This window comes from Dipodomys spectabilis, unplaced genomic scaffold (genome assembly GCF_019054845.1).
Source record: "Dipodomys spectabilis isolate Male_0828 unplaced genomic scaffold, ASM1905484v1 ptg000207l, whole genome shotgun sequence".
NCBI classification, from domain to species: Eukaryota; Metazoa; Chordata; class Mammalia; order Rodentia; family Heteromyidae; genus Dipodomys; species Dipodomys spectabilis.
In genome coordinates, this window is record NW_024870884.1 from 3655001 (window position 1) to 3674485 (window position 19485).

A 19485-nucleotide genomic window follows, 5' to 3' on the forward strand; every position below is an offset into this window, starting at 1 on the left:
AGGTCAGATAAGGTGACGTTAGGAAAATGAACCCTAAGATATGCATTTAAATGTTTTTTTCTTTCATGCATTTGTTTCTAACGCATTTATAAGATTATTTCTTTGTTGCTTTGTATGTCCCTCCCCCACAGTATAACCCCTGCTTTCACTGTATTTAATGTGGGTATAATTTGTGGAGGGGAAGGGGAAAAACAAGTCGTTTAAATAAAGATACGGGTGGACCTGTTGCAGCAATGAGAAATACAAGTTGTCATGTTGAAAATGAACTTTACAACTTTGGTGCGGTGGGGGGGGGGAGGTTTGGGTGGGGGGCAAGGGGAGGCTGGGAAGGGATGTGAAGGGTAAACAAAGGAGGAGGCTATAATGCTTGATAGGAAATGTACTCATTATCTTGCCCATGTAATTGTAACCTCTCTGTACAGTATGTTCACAATAAAAAAGAAAAAGAAAAAAACTAACAATAGTCCACAACTGACCCCCCCCCCCAAAAAAAACCACCAAAAAAAACCTAACAATAGTGAGTTCATTGGTAGGGAAGAGTATGCACAAGTCTCCAGTTTCCATCTCTAACACAAAGGAAAAGAAAAATAAAACCGTAAACTAACAATGTTAACTCACATATACCTGGTAAAATATTAGGAAACTAATGTTCAGGGTACTATTAGATATCTACCTCTTAGACAGTTGTGGTCACTTCTAGAATGTAGTATGTAGAAATATAGACAAATAAAAAAAAGTATTTTTAATGATTATAAGATATATAAAGTTTCATACAGTGGAAGCATGGTAAATGCAACCTATGTACTATCTGCTCAATTTTCTGCAAACATAAAACTGTTCTGCAGAAGTTCTACTAACTAAAACAAAAGACTAAAGCTATTAGTTAGAAGTGTGGTTTCTGGAATCAGTGCAAGAGTCCTGGGTTTGATATGTCATATAAAGCAAATTATTCCTTGGTCAGTCAGTTCTCTTCTCGTTTATAAAGTGTTGTAGCAAAGACCAATAGGATACAATGCACCTTAAACTTGACTTTAAAATAGAAATTTCAATTTTTTTGGTAAATTTTGGCTGTAAGATTGTTTTCTCCTTCCTATATGGTGGCTGTAGGCTTGGAAGTTTACATTGTCATTTATAAAATTTTAAATCATTTAAAAATGTTCTCTTAAAAAAGCAAAGTGTTAATGTGATACTCCTTCCTTTAGAAACTATGAAGATGTTATAAAAGCATTATAGAAAAGTTATTAATAGAACTTTTCTAGCCAAGTTATATCATTAGTAGAGAATAGATTTTATTGTGACAATTATAGCTTTAACTTTAATAGATGGTAATTATTCAACCATCAGCTCTATAGATTATTGATGTTATAAATACTTTTTACTTAAGGGAATTAGCATAATGTCAGTCATATGCAGAGTTTATGCAAGTGTTCAGAAACTGGACAGTTTGAAATGTAATTTCCGTACCCTGAAAGTAGGTAGAAATTATAATAGGTATTAAAAGATAAATGTACGCATTATGAACTGGAGAACACGCAACATAAATTCTGAATAGGGCAAGAATGTCTACCTTTAAAATAAAGTTACTAAAATTTAAAAAAAGAAAAAAATAAAATAAAGTTACTTAATGTTTATTGTTCATTTACCATTTGTGAGATGCTAAGAGATTCATACATATTATGCCACGTAATTCCCACAATAAATCTAGGAATAGTATATTTTTACCTTTTAAAGAAGAGGACTATACTACTTCTGACCATACTTAGGAATAAATTTCTACTAATTGACTCAATCTGGGATATACTTTCAAGTCAGATGATACAATCAGGACAGGCATAGGGGTCAATAGATTATTTAGACTGGAGATAAATGACTGAGCCACAGTAGATGAATCAACTACAAATCTATGTCTTTTCAGTCTAAGAATAAATTTCTAAAGTAACTTTCAAAACAAATTATAAAGAGTGTACACTAAATAAAGAAAGTTAGTAGACTATCAAGTTAATTTCAAATTCTCTAGAGTATTAGAAAGGTGAGGCCTTAACATTTAGGCTGGATGGCAAATCCCTAGCAGTGCAATTTAGCCTGTGTAGGCAGGGTGGGGAAGCCCAAATTCCAAACTCTTCCCTTTCATCCAAACCCCTCCCTACTCAGTGGTACCATCAACAAGTTATGTAGGTATCCAATTTATTTTCTTGTCTTTAATCTGGAGATAATAAAACCTACTGGATTCTTAGCAATGATAAAATAATAAAGTCCACAAGCTATATGAGCTATATATCATTTAATTTTTACTTTAAAAATATTCCGATATCTTTAAGTAATTGAATAAAGAAGATGCCATTAAACAAAGCAGTTTATGAAAACAATTCATTTTGATCAGCATCATCCCTTTCAACATGCACACCCCCTTCCTCCCACTCCTTCCCTTACTTTTCTTAATTTATATTAAGATGTATGCATATATAGTATATACAATGAATTCTTTATTTTTTAATTTTCTTTTTGATCGATCATGGGGCTTGAACTCTGGGCCTGGGTGCTGTCCCTAAACTCTTCAGCTCAAGGCTAGCACTCTACCACTTAGGCCACAATGTCACTTCTGTTTTTCTGGTGGTTTATTGGAGATAAGAGTCTCATGGACTTTCCTTCCTGGGCTGGCTTTGAACCACTATCCTCAGATCTCAGCCTCCTTAGTAGCTATGATTACAGGCATGAGCCACCAGAACCCGGCTTTTTAATTTTTTTTTATTGAGATTAAGTGATTACATAAATTTCACAGTATTGTGAGATAGTGATACTTGAAGTCACAGATACATTTTAACCTTCACAAGGTAAATTTATACAATGAATTCTTCACTGCATTCTCCCTCCATCCCCACTACATTCATCCACCCCTCTTCCCCTGATCCCACCCTCTTGCATGTGCCCATTTTCTGCTGCTAAATTTGTTGGGCTTTAACCTAGTCTTTCAAAAAACTTATACTATTCAATCTCTCCACAAAGTCTATAATACTTCAGTTAATTCATTTATAACCAATGTGTTTTCTTATAGATTTATAGGTACCTTCTGTTTACCACAAATGAAGAAAACCATGCACCCTTCGTTTCTCTGGGTCTAGGATTACTTTACTTAATGTTTTCCAAGTGTTTCCATTTCCTTATAAATGATACAATATCATTCTTTCTAATTGATAAGTGACATTTCATTATGTATATTTTCTTGATCTATCCATCCAACATTTTCTTGATTCATTCATCTATTGTGGAGCATCTGTGCTTATTACATATTTTGGCTATGGTAAATAGTACTGCAGTGGACATGGTTGTGCTGGTGGCTTTAGTGTGGCCTTGTTTGTGTTCTATTGAATAAATGCCCACGTGTGGATTGCTGGGTCATAAGGTCACAAGTTCTAGGTTTATGTTTTTGAAGTACCTCCATACTGCTTTCTAGAACCAGATTACATTCCCACCAACAGTTCATTAGAATTCACTTTTGGCCACATCCTCAACAGCATTTGTTGTTGTCTATTTTCTTAAGAATGGTCATTCTAACTGGGATGAGGTATAATCTCAGTGTTGTTTTGATTTTCATGGTCATTATTAGCTAATGTTGATGTTGTTCATTTTAAAGCCCCATCTCAAATAGGAAAATTGAGCAAATGAGTGGGGATGGGAAAGATGGGGAGAATGACAATAGGGATGACACTGATCAAGGTGTATTGTATTCATAAGTTGACAGATTGTACAACTACTTAAAAATAATTTTTAAAAACATAATGTACGGTGATTTAACATGTATGTCTTCAGGAGGACAGGGGAAGGGTACAGAACTCAAGGGGAAAAGGGTAAAAAAAGTGCATCAGTGTAGCTCACTGGACACTGATGAAAGTGAACTATACAACACATGGGTGGTGACTGGAAGAGAGTGAGAGAAGGGAAGATACTGTATGAAAGGAAACATACTCATTACTTGGCTCATGTAATTGTAATCCCTCTGTACATCACCTTCATAATAACAATAAAGTAAGTTGGGAAAAAATAATAAAATTTCCCCATTTGAGGTGAGATTTCTGAATCCCAGCACTCTTGACATTGTATATGGGAAAATTCTTTGCTGGGAGTGCAAACTCATCCAACGCATTGTAGACTATTTATCAGAAGTAGTAGGCAGAGTGAAGATGCCAGGTGGTATGTCCCCCCTCAGGTTGGTGACTAAATACATCTCCAGATATCTGAGAATGTCCCCAATGTCCCCAAATGAGATAACAAGGCAACCAGACCCCAAATGAAATGAGTAATTTTACAACAAAATGACCACTTTCCACAGTAGTTGCTGTTTTTTGTTAAATCAACAGGTAGTATAGCCACACAAGCAAAATAAGCCCCCATTCATAGCCCCATAATGAATAAAATTTAAGTAATTGTGTGCATTTCTGAGGTTGATATAATGGAGACCTTCCTAACTGCCTTTCAAAGCTTTTGTGGAGTTACTGTCAGGATGAAGAACAAAGCTATATTCATGATCAGAGCTACATAGTAGGATATTTGAGATGCTTTCCTGTTCTGGAAATTCAATTATCAATTGTATCAAGAACATATTTTATGGCACCCCAGGGGTGGTACTGTGCTCTGTTATGTTTTCCTGAACCACCTTACATGTAAGAACCACAAAGGGAGCTTTTTCTGACTTTTACTGAAAGTCTCAGGCCTCATGGCTACATTTTAATTTTTCATTTTAAGGGGGAGAGTACAGACATTTCTCAGTTTAATTAGTACTTCCAAGTAATCAAAAAACTTCTGATCCTATAGAGCCATGGTTTCTCTCATTTGTAATAATTAGAATACAACTAGGAGAGTCCTAGCAGAGGATTACAATAGCTCAATACCTATGTACATATGACCATATAAAATGATGCTAATCAAAATGAACTCCATGATATAGAAACAAGAGGTGTTTTTTTTTCCTTCAGTGTACTGTTTTCAGTCCTTTCTTTTTTCTTTTTTTTCCCCCTCTGGCTTATTCCCTTTGGTCACTGTTTCTGATTTCAGTACCCTTTGTCATATATTTAAGTTATCTCATTTAATGAAGGGAAGGGGAATCACAGAAACAGTGGGGCAAAGGGTAAACCAATGCAACAGCAATACTCACTAAGACACTATATTGGAAATGAACTTCAGAGGCGGGGGGGGGGGGGGAGTTCTGGGGGAGTGAAAGCAGGAGAAAATAAAGGGGTAACACTGTTCAAAAAGAAATGTACTCAATAACCTACTTATATAACTGTAACCCCTCTTGTACATCACCTTTACAATAAAATTTTAAAAAGTCTGATTAAGTGGACAAAATATGAAAAAGAAGATCAAGTTCTTCTTGAAACTCAACAATAAGGAGACGTACAGATGATACAAACAATGTGATGAGAAAAGTAGACTAAATAGACATACTATACTAATATATTACCCAAATGGAAATTTTGATTTGTAAATCAAGATAGGGGGAAAAAAAGGAATTAAACAGGTACTGCTGCAGAACTGTTGTTTCTCATAATAGATCTCCAGTTATCTCTGATGACAATTTTCTCTAAATCCTCCATACTATCAATCATCCTCAGTGAGACAGAACAAGAGTTGTGTGTAGTCATGTGAAATGTCAAACAATCCTGCTGCACACTTGGAAATGATAAGCAGTTAAAAAGACAATTCCCATTCCATTTTTCCATTCAATGGCAGTAGAATAAATATTCCCTAATGCTATGCAGGAAACATTTATTTCAGCTGTAAGAGGCTATGATCCAGTGAGAGGCATTGGGGGGCCTATTATGTAGGCTTCTGTCTTAGTTGGTTTGGGTTATTGTAACAAACTACTACAAGACTAGGTAGTTTATAAACAAGAGAAGTTGACGTCTCAAAGTTTGCGAGGCTGTGAGTCCGAGGTGAGGGTGTCAGCTTGGTCAGGTTCAGGGGAGGGACCTCTCTCTGTCTGCAGGGTGGCTGATGCAAACAGACAAACTCATTTTTCTCAGATTTTCTTATAACAGTACTAACACCACTCAGGATGGATGCATTCCAAGACCCCCTATTCTAATAAGCATCACAAGGGATTTCAATTTCAACATATGAATCTGGAGGAGACACCAAGATTTAGCTTGTTAACAGTTTCTATCTCACATTACACAGTTTTCAATTTACAAGTAGGGTGGCCAATTGTCCTGGATTGCCTAGGAGTGAGGAATTCACAGCATGCAGATCTTGCCATGCTAAAAATGGGACTGTCCTGAGAAGCCAAGGACAGTTTGTCATCTCTGTATAGCTCCCATAATGCCTTGCGGCTGGCTCCCTCTCAACTACTTTTCTCTAATGGCTTGTGTAGCCTTCAAACTTCAAACCCTTGTCCATATCCTCAAATCCTCTGTTTTCAGACTATGAACTTGGTACATGAGTACCCTATTTATCATGTAAATGGATTAGGTTGGTTGGCATCAGACCTTGAGTTTTAAGTCCCATCTGGTCTACCAGCTTCTCATCAATGATAATATTGAGGTAAAGCAGAGTCACAGAAAACTTGGCACAGGAGGAGGCTACAATGCTTGATAAGAAATGTACTCATTATCTTTCCCTTGTAATTGTAACCCCTCTGTACAGTATTTTCACAATAAAAAATAAAAAAAGAAAACTTGACACATTCCCTCCTAATTCAAGATACTATCCACTTGTCTAGTGGATCCCAATAATCAGGAGTGTTTAAAATATGCAGATTCCAAGACCTCTACCCCAGATCTGGCTAAAAATGAAACCCAAGAGTCTTCATGTTAGAAAAGCTTCCTGGTGATTATATTGTATAGAAAGGCTCTAGAACCTACTAAAAAACACAGTGTTCCTATGGGGTGCCATAAAATGTGTTCTTGCTGTAGACAGAGTTAGTAATTTGATTTCCAGAATAGTATAGCATTTAAGGTATCTTACTAGATAAGAAGCATCTTTATAACTCATAAACCCCAATTAAATACCAATATTTTCATTTTAAGACATACAGCTCATTATACTTTGCTTAGAATGTTATATGAAAAGTCTGCTCTGAAGGTTAAATAACTTAAATCATGTTTAATCAAGTCTAAAGTGATTTTAGTGCCTTTATTTAAATGACATCAATTCATATTTATGAATGTTTTCCCATTATGAGTTAACTGGCAGCACAGTATGTCCAAATATTCCTATAAAATTGATTTTTGTCTCTGTTATACTCATCATTGGCATTAACTATTAACATCTGAATATTTATGCACATGTAAGGTTCAGGTACATGTTAGATTCAGGACTTTAAGAAGGTAAATCTTTCAAGTTTTTATACCTTGTATGGACTTAAGGCCATCTGTTCTAATCTTATGCAGTTGCACTCTCTCCAGGTATACACACACACACACACACACACACACACACACACACACACACACACACAGAGCCATTCTATATGGTTGATTCCTATGGTTCCTGTATGCAATCTTAACTACTCAGGAAGCTGAGGTCTAAGAATTATGGTTTAAAGCCAATCTGGGCAGGAAAGTCCTTAACTCTCTTATTTCCACTCAACCATCAGAAAGACAGAAGTAGAGGTGTTGCTCAAGTCATAGAGCTCTGACCTTGAGTAAAAAAGCTAACAGGCAATGCCCAGAGCCTGAATTCAAGCACATTACCGGCATGTGCACATACAAACACATATGCACTATAATATATAATAAATAATATGTACACATATATAATGTGTAATATATTATATAATATATAACACATATAATATATAATGCAATGCATAATAATACATATGTAATATATAACATATACTTCCAGAAAACAATTTAGAGTGCTAGTATCCAACTAAGAACTAGTCATCTAAGCATTAGGGATGCTAAGGATTAGGGAATATATGACCTTTCTCATCTAAAAGTATACCTTAGAAACCAATGAGACCGAACCATTCCATAATATAAACTGTGAAAGAATCCCACAAATGTTTTTCAATTTGGTAATATCCTTGCCAAATGAAGAAATTCTTTTCTAATAAGTTTTTTTAATTTTGAAAATACCATACAGAGGGGTTACAGTTACATGAGCAAGGTAATGAGAACATTTCTTATCCAGCATTGTTGCCTCCTCCTCTGTTTTTCCCCTACCATCCCTGCCCTCCCATCTCTATGACTACACCACTCTCCCACCCCCGCCAAAGTTGTAAAGTTCATTTTTCAACATAGCATTTTGTACGTCTCATTGTTGCAATGGGTCCACCTGTATCCCTATTTAATGCTTGTCTATACTCCATGGAAAAGCTTTGGGATACATCAGATTTATCTACATCCAATCCACAAACCTCCCTCTAAAATGTACTCATTACCCTGCTCATGTAACTGTAACCCCACTGTACAGTATTTTTACAATAAATAAGTATTTAAAAAAGAAAAAGAAAGACTACTAGCTAAAAAAAATTCAAAAAAATTAAGAAGAACCTTCTACACATTTCTTCAATTTGATATTTAACATGAAAATACTGTTGGCTCCTTTCTGTGACCAGTCTACATAAACTCAGTATTTCTGCTTGACAAGGAAAACTAATAAGCATGTTCAAAATCCTGTTCATCTAGAATAAAATATACAAAATATTTTTGATATTTAGAAATGCATATAGTAGTCTCAAAAAGAAAAAATGTATCTATATTTAACATACAACAAATATTGAATATTTTTGCTATTTGTATATCTAATCCAAAACATTAGATGATTCAGAAGTCCATTTGTATGTGGTTGAAGATATTCTATGTATTTTTGTATGCTATTTGTTTGAATGAGGTAGAATTTAGGGTTTGGGGGAAAAAGTATTTCTGTCTAAAAAGATCTGACTTGAATCTCTAATTGGGACCTTGCTAAGTTTTATTTACATCTTATCCAAACACAATGTCCAAAAGAGTAGGCTAGCTTACCATGTAACACAGTCAGCTAGCCAAAGATGCATAGTCAAAGAATAATCTATCACTTACCAGCAACATTATCATAGGTCTCAAAATCCCTTACTATAATTATTTCACAGGTCATTTTGTGGGTTTAATACACTCTATAGAAAGTACTTATTTTTTAAAGTGCTTAGATTTTAAACAAATAATAATAGCTACTCTTAGTAGCTCATGTTAGCTACTATTATTAATAATATACATTCCAATCTTGGAGAAGATTGTTTTGCCTGTTTTGATCACGTGGAACTGTTTTAAGTAGTAACTTAATTGTATTGCTCTTGGTACTGAAACAGTAAATGATTTCTTTCAACTCCTGGAGATTATGATCCTCTCATGAAGCAAACTCACCTAAGCCTCGTTCTACCAGCCATTCAGAAAGCAGTTGGAAAGCCTCTGACCCATTTGTTAGAAAATGTAAGCTCTACTGTCATTTCCACTGGCGAAAAAAATGAGTGATTCTTTCCTCCTGAAGTCTTCCTAGGAACATTAATTGGCCTTCTGTTTGTAAGCCAAACTACCATCCGGAGGATTGAAACAAGAGAAACTAACCCAAACAAAAAAAATTGAAACTCAGTTTTGAGATTTTATAACATGGAACTCAGTGGAAGGAAAGAGAAACAGATGGCAAAGAGGGAGGAGAATGGAGAAGAAGGAGAATGAAACAGAAACAGAGAATGAGAAAGAGAAAAAGAACGAGAAACAGAAACTAACAAGAAACAAACAACAGTGTAGGAACTGTGGAGCAATCATCTGCACTTTTCGTGTATAGATGGGTCCTCTTATAAACAGTTAAGGGTTTCTGTAACAGAGAAGGAATTCAGCCCTCAACACCTTAAAGATAAAATATGCCAGGCATAGAAGATCAAAGTCCGGTGATATAAAATAACAGATCACATTTTGTTGTTACAGGAGACCAAATAGGAAAATGAAAATGAGAAGTTGTGACGGATGCTTTTCCCTAATACCCATTGACATGAAGTCTGACTCTTGACTGCAGCCAGAGATCGCAGCAAAGCCCAGTTCTTCTTGCTCCCTTTCAGCTCCCTCTGGGGCAATACCTCATCTTTCACGTTACACAGTTTCCCTCAGGGACCCAGGTGGAGGATGAAGCAGTAGAGGCAGAACTATCTGCAGAGTTCGATTTGGGACACCCCCTGCCCCTGCCCTCTTACCTGCAGAATCTTCCCCCTCGGCAGGCACACTCTGGGTCGATGCAGGAACTGGATCCTTGACTCCATGCACCTGAGCCGCTTCTTCCTGGTTTGTCAAAAATGCAGAGCACACATCAGATTCCAGGGCTTGGAGCTTCAGCAAGGAATTCTGCCAGCAAAAACAGAACATCAGGCCAGCTAAGTAGAAGCCTAACACACAACGGTGGGTCTGCAGCTCCCGCGGCCTTTTTCTTCGGTGCTTGCCAGGAGAGAAGGATCGCTACTGGCCACAGCTGCTTCAAGGATGGGGGTGGAGGGGGGGGACCTGGTGGTGCCTGAATCAGATGCGTATTATTCCACCCGCAGTTCCAATTTCTGTTTCATTTAAATCCTAATGTATATGGATTATCTCTGACACATGGGGCTGGTGATTTCGTCAGCAAGAGACGTTGTATCTGGAAAACCAATCTCAGAAGGTAGCTGCTTCCCAAGTGCTGAGGCTTTACGCTTTGCAAGTTGTTTCATTCATCGTGCTGACATCAGTAGCCGATGCCATTAGGCCCCTCCCAGCCTACCATTCATAAAAGCCATCGTCCCTCCAGTGATCGGACTGCAGCAAACCGCAGTGCACAAAGAGTTACTGCTGCAGAGACCGCCTGGCATCTGGGAGGGGCTTCTGAGCTCCTTATCCAGGCTGTGTGCCGCTGCTGCTGCGTGTCTCCTAAAGTTACTCCTCTTCCATGGGATGGTGCAGCGACCTCCTATCAACAGCAGAGCTGAGAGATAACCCTGGTCTTTTAACATCAGCCAACTACTGAAGGAGAAGAGATTTCTTGTTCACAGCCCCCAGCACAAGCTCCTTCCCACCCACTTCACTCACCTTCTTCATTTCTCATTTGTGATTTCTCCTGTGTTCTTAGTAAGAACAAAGTCATACTGACTGACGCACGTAGCCTACCATGATGCAGATGCCTTGTAAATTCATTCTCCCAACCAGGTGAGAGTGAGTCATGCCTGGGTCTCTGGCTGGGTGCTGCTCCCTCACACAGGGAAAACTCTGCAGTTCTCAGAGCAATTCCACCCACCTGGCTCCTGATCCAACCAGCGGAGTCCCGGGTGGGGTGGGGGTGGAGAGCAATTGCTCTCTTTCCTACTATAACCTTTGAACACACCCGTGCTCCTATTTACACCGTACCCTCCACATATCCTATTTCTCTTACATCCACGCACCCTACTTCACCTCTTGCCTCGTGGACACTCCATCCTTCACTCTGTTCCTGTTCCTCACACACAGACATCCCCAACTTCTCATTTTACCACTACTACTATTACTACGACTGTTGCTGCTGCTGCTGCTGCTACTATTACACACTCCTGTTCCCAACCTTCCGAAACAACACCTTCATACACCTTAACCCTCAAATGTCTCCTCTTTCAACACAAACATACCTTCATCTCTCAACCCCTATCCCATCAACAGCCTCATACTCAACCCCCATTCTCACGCCCGATTCCACATACCACACACACAAACACTTCATGCATCTCCCTCTACACTTCCTGCTATACTCTCATACCAATGCTCACATTCCTTATCCTGTTTCACACATACACCCCTGTTCCTAACTGCCACACACGTCCGCCTCTACCTTATAGATCACCAAACCCTCCTACCTACCACCCAATTCTTTCACACCCTATGCCTTATACACATATACCCCTTACCCCATATATACTCTCACTTACCTCAAATAAGAAAGTACCCTAAATTTCTTCACACCTCCAGCTCCCCACTTGTACATATTACTAACTCCCACCCACACACCCTATCCATTGGGCTGGCATGAGTGTTTTAAACGCTGTGCACTGAAGGGTGTCTTAAACCTGTTATTCTCAGCCATTGTGAAAGCAGTAGACACTTCAACAGCTGAGGAGCCTTCATCTGCTGTGCCAAGAAGAGGGACAGAAGCTGACACGAACAATGTTCAGAGGCTGCTTCCTGAGAATCACAGCTCAGATGTAATGCCTGCCTGAGACCAGGGGATCTTTGTGGCTCCTCCCTCCTTTAGAGGATGGTTTCCCAATAGCTGAGCATATGACCAAGATTTTTTCAGAGGAGATGCAGAGTTGAGCAAGGACAACAAGTTTGTGGGAGGATTTAGTGGTCAGTAACCAATCAGCTGGCAAGAAAGGAAAACAATTGTAGGCTGCAAGCTTCTCATTGGAGGACCTTTGAACTTAGAGTGGTCCTTCAAAAAGAAGATTTAGAAAAAATATGATGGGCTATATGTAATGTAAAATGGTGCAAACTCTAGGGGAAACAGTATGGTAGACCCTGGTGTGATTAAAAATAGACTAGCAGACAACCTATCAATTCCACTTCTGGGTATATACCCCTCAAAAAAACTAAAAGTGGTACTTGGATAGTCATTTCTATATCCATGCCCTTATCTCTCAGCAGCCAAGAGCTGTTTTATGGGTTGAATTATATCACTTCAAAATTCTTACGTGGAAGTTCCCCAGCGTGGCTATATTAGGAGTTAGAGCCATTGTATATACTATAGAATTGAGAAATATAAAGGATGGGGTGGGTTGAAGGGAGAGGTAAAGATGTTGAAGTGATGGCACAGATCAAGATGCATTGCACAGATAAACCGCTTTGATAAATGGCAAAAAATTCAATATATAACCTAAAATTAAGACAACTAAGGGGAGGGGTGGGTTGGGTGTGGTGGGTGAGAATGTTGGAATGGGTGATGCACTGTTTTTATAAACTGCTTTGGTGAATGGCAACTTGTTTGTATAACTACTAAAAGATTGTAAAAATATTCAGAAAAGGGGTTGGGAATGTGGCTTAGTGGTAGAGTGCTTGCTTAGCATGCATGAGGCTCTGGGTTCAATTCCTCCATACTACATACACAAAAAATAAATAAGAGAAATAAAATTAAAAGAAAAAAACATTAAAAATTAGTTTAAAAGTTTTTGAGTCATTAAGGTTAAATGAGGTCTAAGGGTGTGGACTTAATTCAGTATAACCGGTGTCCTCACAAGAAGAGGAGAATGCTAGCAATGCCCACATAGAGAATAGGCTATGTGAGGACACTGTCAGAATGCAACTATCTGCACCCCAAGGAGAGAAGGAGAAAGGAGAAACTTACATTGCCATCAGCCTGATCTTGGTTTGATCCAGAACTTTGAGAAAATTGACTTTTGTTGTTTAAAGTCCCCAGACTGTGGTATATTGTTATGGCAGCCCTCACAAACTAATACAATGTACAGACAGCCCAACTGTCCATGGACAGATGAGTGGATAAGCAAAATGGGATGTGTGATTACAACAGTACATTCTATAGTATTAAGAAGGAAGGGAATTCTGACATGTGCTACCAACTGGATGAACCCTGCGGACATTATGCTTAGGGAAGTAAACCAGTCACCAAAGGATAAATACTGCCTAATTCTACTTAGACAAGATCTTTAGAGCAGTAAAAGGCATAGAGACAGAAAGTGGAATGGTGGTTACCAGTGGCTGGCAATGGGGAAGGCTAGGAAGTTATGCTTTAATGGGTAAAGAGTCTCTGTTTAAAACAATAAAGAGATAGCAGGATGGCTGGTAGAGATGGTTGCACAACAATGCAAACATATTTAGTGCCACGAAACTGTACATTTACAGATACTTAAATGGGACATTTTATATTGTATATGTTTCATAACCTTTTTTGAAGGATGGTATGTAAAAGGGAGTGGGTGGGCCTTTTATTTTACTTCATTTCTTAAAAAAAAATGGTGGTACCAGCAGCCTGACTCAAACTCCTGTAACATGTGCTCTTGTATAGTTTGCAAACTGAAGAGGCCATCATCACCTTTTATCTTCCCACAGAAACAGAGAGGATGTGATGTCAGCTCTGCTGTGTGCTGTGGTTGTACTTTGGGCAGGCATCCTGGTTTTCCAAGCCTTGATTTCCTATCTGTAAAAAAAATCAACTACATCCATATCAATGGCACCTGCTGTGAAGGCAGCTGCAGGAATGGTGTGAGGGAAGGTGTGGGAAGCACTGCAGAGCACCTGCATGTAGCAAGAGTGGATGTTGGAGTCAGGACAAATACCTCTACAGCTCATAGGCCACTGCAAAGAGCTGGGCCATAGGGTACGGCCAAACTTTCCACTTACCTAACAAAAGCCTCAGGCTAGATGATTTCTGGGAGGAAAAACAAATATGCTCCTCTACTAAGGATGAAAGCAAAGAATCTGGTACCAAATGGGTTCTTAGACAGTTTTTGCTCAGGCAATCTAAATAAATAAATGACCTTCATTGAAGAGAAGTACGGGATGGTAGTTCAGATTCAGAGGCTTCTAGACCCCTGTTGGGAATGAGGTAGAGTGCTGTGTCCCACCCCATCATGTCTAAAAGTATTATCTGTTTGTTCTCATCCATTTCCCTCTGCTACCTTCTCCCTCACCTCTACTCATCCCAATGAGACTGTCACAGGAGATCTAGCATGGCTGGTTTACTCCCCTTTGAGATATTTTAGATAGAATTAAGCTTAAAGAATTGGAGCAAGGAGATGAGTCCAAAAACCACAAAGATCTCCAGGTAGAAGGGAAAACAAATGGTTACAAATAGAGCACAAAATGCAGGAGGAAAGAAACTCTTCAGAACGCCTGTCCTCCAGTAGAGGTGCTCCCCACGCTGAATGTTCCATCACCTAAGGGCATTTGGCATCACAGGGAACTTGTAAGTCCTCCTGAACACAGGGTAAGGATCTAGACACTCACCATAGCTTGAGTCCCTAAAGGGATACCTTTTGACCAAGGAATCCAGGACCAGAGGGTACAGAGATTTACCTAGGATTAGTCTTGCCATATGTCCTTCAGTGGATGATGGGAAGCACCTGACCTTTCCTATCAACACTGAGCTCCAAAGAGCCACTCTAAGAAGGACTATGGACATGCCGGGTTCATGTGCCCTTCCCAGATGTGATAGTCACATGAAGCTAAAATGTTCAAGCAGCAATCACTGCAGACAGCTGCACTAGGCTGTAGAATATGAGAATGACATTAAACTCTTCCTCATGAAGCTTTCAATCTAATGAGGAAATAGCTAATATGAAAACAACAAATAATGCCAGTTATTATTTTCATAAAATTATGGAAGAAATAAATGGCAAGCCTGGGTGATAAATCCATTTCACAAGCCAGATGCCGGTGGCTCACACCTGTAATCCTAGCTTCTCAGGAGGCTGAGATCTGAGGATTGTGGTTCAAAGCTAGCCCAGGCAGGAAAGTCCTTGAGACTTAGCTTCAATAAACCACTCAGAAAACTGGAAGTGGCACTCTGGCTCAAGTGGTAAAGTGCTAGCCATGACCAATCAAAAAAAATCCATTTCATTATTCAATCATGCCTACTGACCTTTCATGCAGGAATGTACTTTTCTTATTGAGGAGAAAATTTTTAATTAATAAGTTTTATTTATTGTGAAAATACTACACAGAGGGGTTACAGTTACATGAGCAAGGTAATGAGTACATTTCCTATCAAGCATTGTTGCCTCCTCCTTTGTTTCCCTTTACCATCCCTGCCCTCCTATCTCTCCCCTTACCCCCCCACCTCCCCTCCACCAAAGTTGTAAAGTTCATTTTTCGACATAACATCTTGCACATCTCATTGTTGCAATGGGTCCACCTGTATCCCTATTTAAACGATTGGTTTTTTTCCCTTCCCCTCCCCAAATTATACCAACATCAAATACAGTGAAAACAGGGACTATACCATGGGGGAGGGACATACAAAGCAACAAAGAAATCATATTATAAATATGTTAGAAACAATATCAAGAAAGAAAAACAATTTGAGTCCTTATCTTGGGGTTCATTTTCGCCTAATGAAGTTTTTTAAAGACAGTAATCTCCTGTGGTCAGAATGCTCCCTAAACCTTGATATGACTCCATTCCCAGTGAAACTGCTGCCCTCAGCCAATCACACAGGCCCTGCCTGCTAATGCTTTTCCAGGTTTATAGCCAAAGCTCAATGGATGGATGCCTCAAACCTGCAAGAGCTAACGCATCCTCTAAAGACCTACACCTACCCCTGCTCCTCCAACTCTCCCACCTGGGGAAGAAAGACACTGGAGAGAAGTCTGCGAAACCTAGGTGTGGTTTTCTAAAAGCTAAATTTTCTTTTATACAATAGAGAATATGCTTCTTGTTTTAGAAGATACTCATTTTCTCTTCCCTAAAATTACCCAGGTCCCACTTTAGTTGGTTTGGGTTGGAGAACACCCACACAGGCTGGATGGTTAAAAACTATTTTAGGGTGCTTTTGTTTGCAGATCACTGGTTACAGAGTAGAGATAGTTCACACGTAGTTTCTGCTAAGAGATTGAGCAACCCTCTCCTGTCCCTTTATGTCTTCCAGAACTATAGGTAGATTCCCTATGGTGATATGAAGCAAATAAGAAATCTGCTCAAATTTAGAGACACAATTGTGTCCCAAGCTTATAGTGACTACTTTTATCACATGAATATTTATGTTCACGCAACATAAACTCCCTGCACCCAAACCCTCACATACACACTCCTCAAACACACCTGCTCCTTGCACCCATCCCATGTAATTGTTTCAAGCCCCAATTTTCATCTAATTATTGATCCAGTTCTGATTACCTTATACAGAAAGGCCCTTCTCCTAATTTTTCTCTTAGCATTTTGTATCCTTCCTTGGTACCTGATACAATGTTGTTTATCGGCTCTTTCTAGTGCCACAAGGGCTGGAGCCTTACTTTGTTGTTCATGGCTGTATTTGAGTACACTGCATGGAACTGGACCAATCACTAAAAAGATGGCCATTACATATTAATTTTGTATATGTGTGTGGGGGGGAAGACCTATTATCTGATGCCCTGAGTGGAATGGGGTGGGGGCGGCATGTGAATATCTAATTTCAACCATCTCTGGTGCCCTAGTTGAGAATTTAAATTGCTTGAAAATCACCAGGGAGTTTTGGGTTATGTATATTCCCAGTCAGGGATCAAAAAGATTCTGCTTCTGTGGTCTGGGGAAGGTCATCTTGCTGCAAGAAGTTCAAGCTGTACGATTGGGAAATATTGCCCTACTTTCTGAGCCCCTGATGGATTCTAAATGCTGTCTTGATTGTCTATGTAGTTCTACCTGCCCCAGGGACAATAATTTTTTTTTCCTCCTGCCACTCTTACTGTCTTCTTGCCCTGGTCTCCCCTAGAGAATTGAATCTCCAACCAAGAAATGTAAAGTATGAAATGCTTGGATTCAAGCTGTTGCTAGACTCTGGATGTTCATGCCAATCAATCAATCAATCAATCAATGAGACTGCTTCCAAAGTTGATAGATGTAAGAGAAAGCCATATTCATCCTTCCCTTAGAAAACTGGGCTTTTGGCTAATCCTTCATAGATAGCATGCTTATACACCAGCATGCTTTACAGCAACACACCCCAGGCTGATACCTCACAGCTTTCCTCAGTGCAGGATCTCAGCCCTCACTTCCAGTTCTTAGCAACAGAGAAATTCAATGTCAAATCACCAGCTATTCATACCAAAGGGCTCACTGTTGACTAAAGGATCCAAGCCTGTCTGGACCTTTAAAACAAAGACAGCCACAACACAACATAACACAAACTCCATTTCTTTTCAGCCAAAACATTTCAGCCTGGAAAAACAGAGTCCTGAATTTCATTTCATTTCCATGATATTTGGTAAAGAATAATAGAGTTTTATAATTTCATCCTTTAAATCAAGACTTTTTGCTTTTCTCGATGCAGCATTGATTTACTTCTAAAAATAGACTGTTTTTCGACATAATGTCTTGTACATCTTATTGTTTACAATTTAGGCAGGGGTGGGAGAGGTGAGGGGAAGGGGTTGTAGTTGAGGAGGTGGGAGGGATAGGATGGTAGGGGAAAAACAAAGGAGGAGGCAACAATGCTGGATAAGAAGTGTACTTATTACCTTGCTCATGTAACTGTAACCCCTCTGTACAGTGTTTTCACAATAAAAAGTTTAGTAAAAAAATTGACTGGGCCTCATTTGCAATTCATAGAATGAACTTCAATGGTTTCTCACTGGAGTTACCTAGTCCTTAACTATGGAGAAGCACATATATATATATATATATATATGTATATATATATATATACTTATATACATATATTAACACATATATATATATATATATTCCCAAATTATATCTCATGGGCTAAGTTACACAAAACTATTTGCTCTGTGTTACTCATATGGTTACTTCTTTGCAGGTATTTTAGCTCCATATTCTTTTCACTGTAAAAAAATACTCAGCTTGAAAACTAAATTCAGTAAGATGTGAGCTTAGTAGAGGCCAATTGAGCTCTGGCTCATTCTGAGTCACTGGGTAAGCCAGATAACTCTACTAGCCTATAGATTCTGAATTTCTAATGACCTCAATTTAACATCTTTGATAACTAAATTTCAATGAATGGTTGAAGTCAATAGCTAATACAATTAAAATTATATGCCATATGAAATATATTAATGTTCTTATGTCCTAAAAGATGTCGTCACTGGACAGTAATATTTTGTTAGAATACACAATCCAGCTTTTTTTTTTTTTACTGCCTTAAAGCTTGACTTTTATATCCTTAAGAAAACCAAGAGTATCCTAGAAATGGTAAAGCCTGCCAATGCTAGAAAAGCCTGGGTCTTAGACATTAAGTCTAGAAGTTATACATTTCCCCACAAATCTCTGGAAATTGGAGCTGGAAATACTCTCTCTTCTTTGGTAACCCATGTTCCCCATCCCTGTACCAAATCTGGAGCTAGGTATATATTTGCTTCTCAATAAAAAACTCTCATTAGAAAAAAAATCAAACTGTCACACACTTCCTGGGGTGGAGAGTGGTCTTGGGATAGCAATAACATATTTTTTTAAGTAGCAGGGGTCAAGGGAATGGAATATATATATGTGAATTTTATCAACTTCCTGTTTCTCTAAGTGAGAGCATGTGATAAACATCTCTCCCCATAATTTCATGACAAAATGGATTCTTAAGAACAATCTCTAAAGAGTTGTTCCTAGACTTTAGCCTCATGAAAAATTCACTATGTTCACTGTTTTTATGTTCTGTTACAAAACAATGAAAGCTACAGCAGAAGCTGACACCTGAGAGCTGCTGAACTAGACACCATCCCATGTAGTCTTCCATTCGAGAGTAAGAAAATGGTAAAGAGGAGAAAATAAAAGAGCGAGCAACACCCAAAGGGGTCAGGGTGCCATGCATGCCTCAAGAGAGAGCCAATAGAACAGTTGCAGTAAAGTAGGGAAGAAGGGA

The 19485-nt window shown here is 38.7% G+C and overlaps 1 protein-coding gene across 5 annotated transcripts in view; it reads right to left on the bottom strand.

Moving 5' to 3' along the window:
* Fam13c (family with sequence similarity 13 member C) overlaps nt 1-19485 on the bottom strand; it is a 102774-nt gene that overhangs the window by 21632 nt on the left and 61657 nt on the right. For 3 of the 5 annotated variants that reach the window (XM_042696429.1, XM_042696426.1, XM_042696425.1), the window contains one exon: nt 10169-10316. In XM_042696429.1, coding sequence (XP_042552363.1) covers nt 10169-10316 — 148 coding nt within the window. The remainder of the gene's footprint in view (nt 1-10168; nt 10317-19485) is intronic. The other 2 variants (XM_042696428.1, XM_042696427.1) reach the window with 1 other exon arrangement.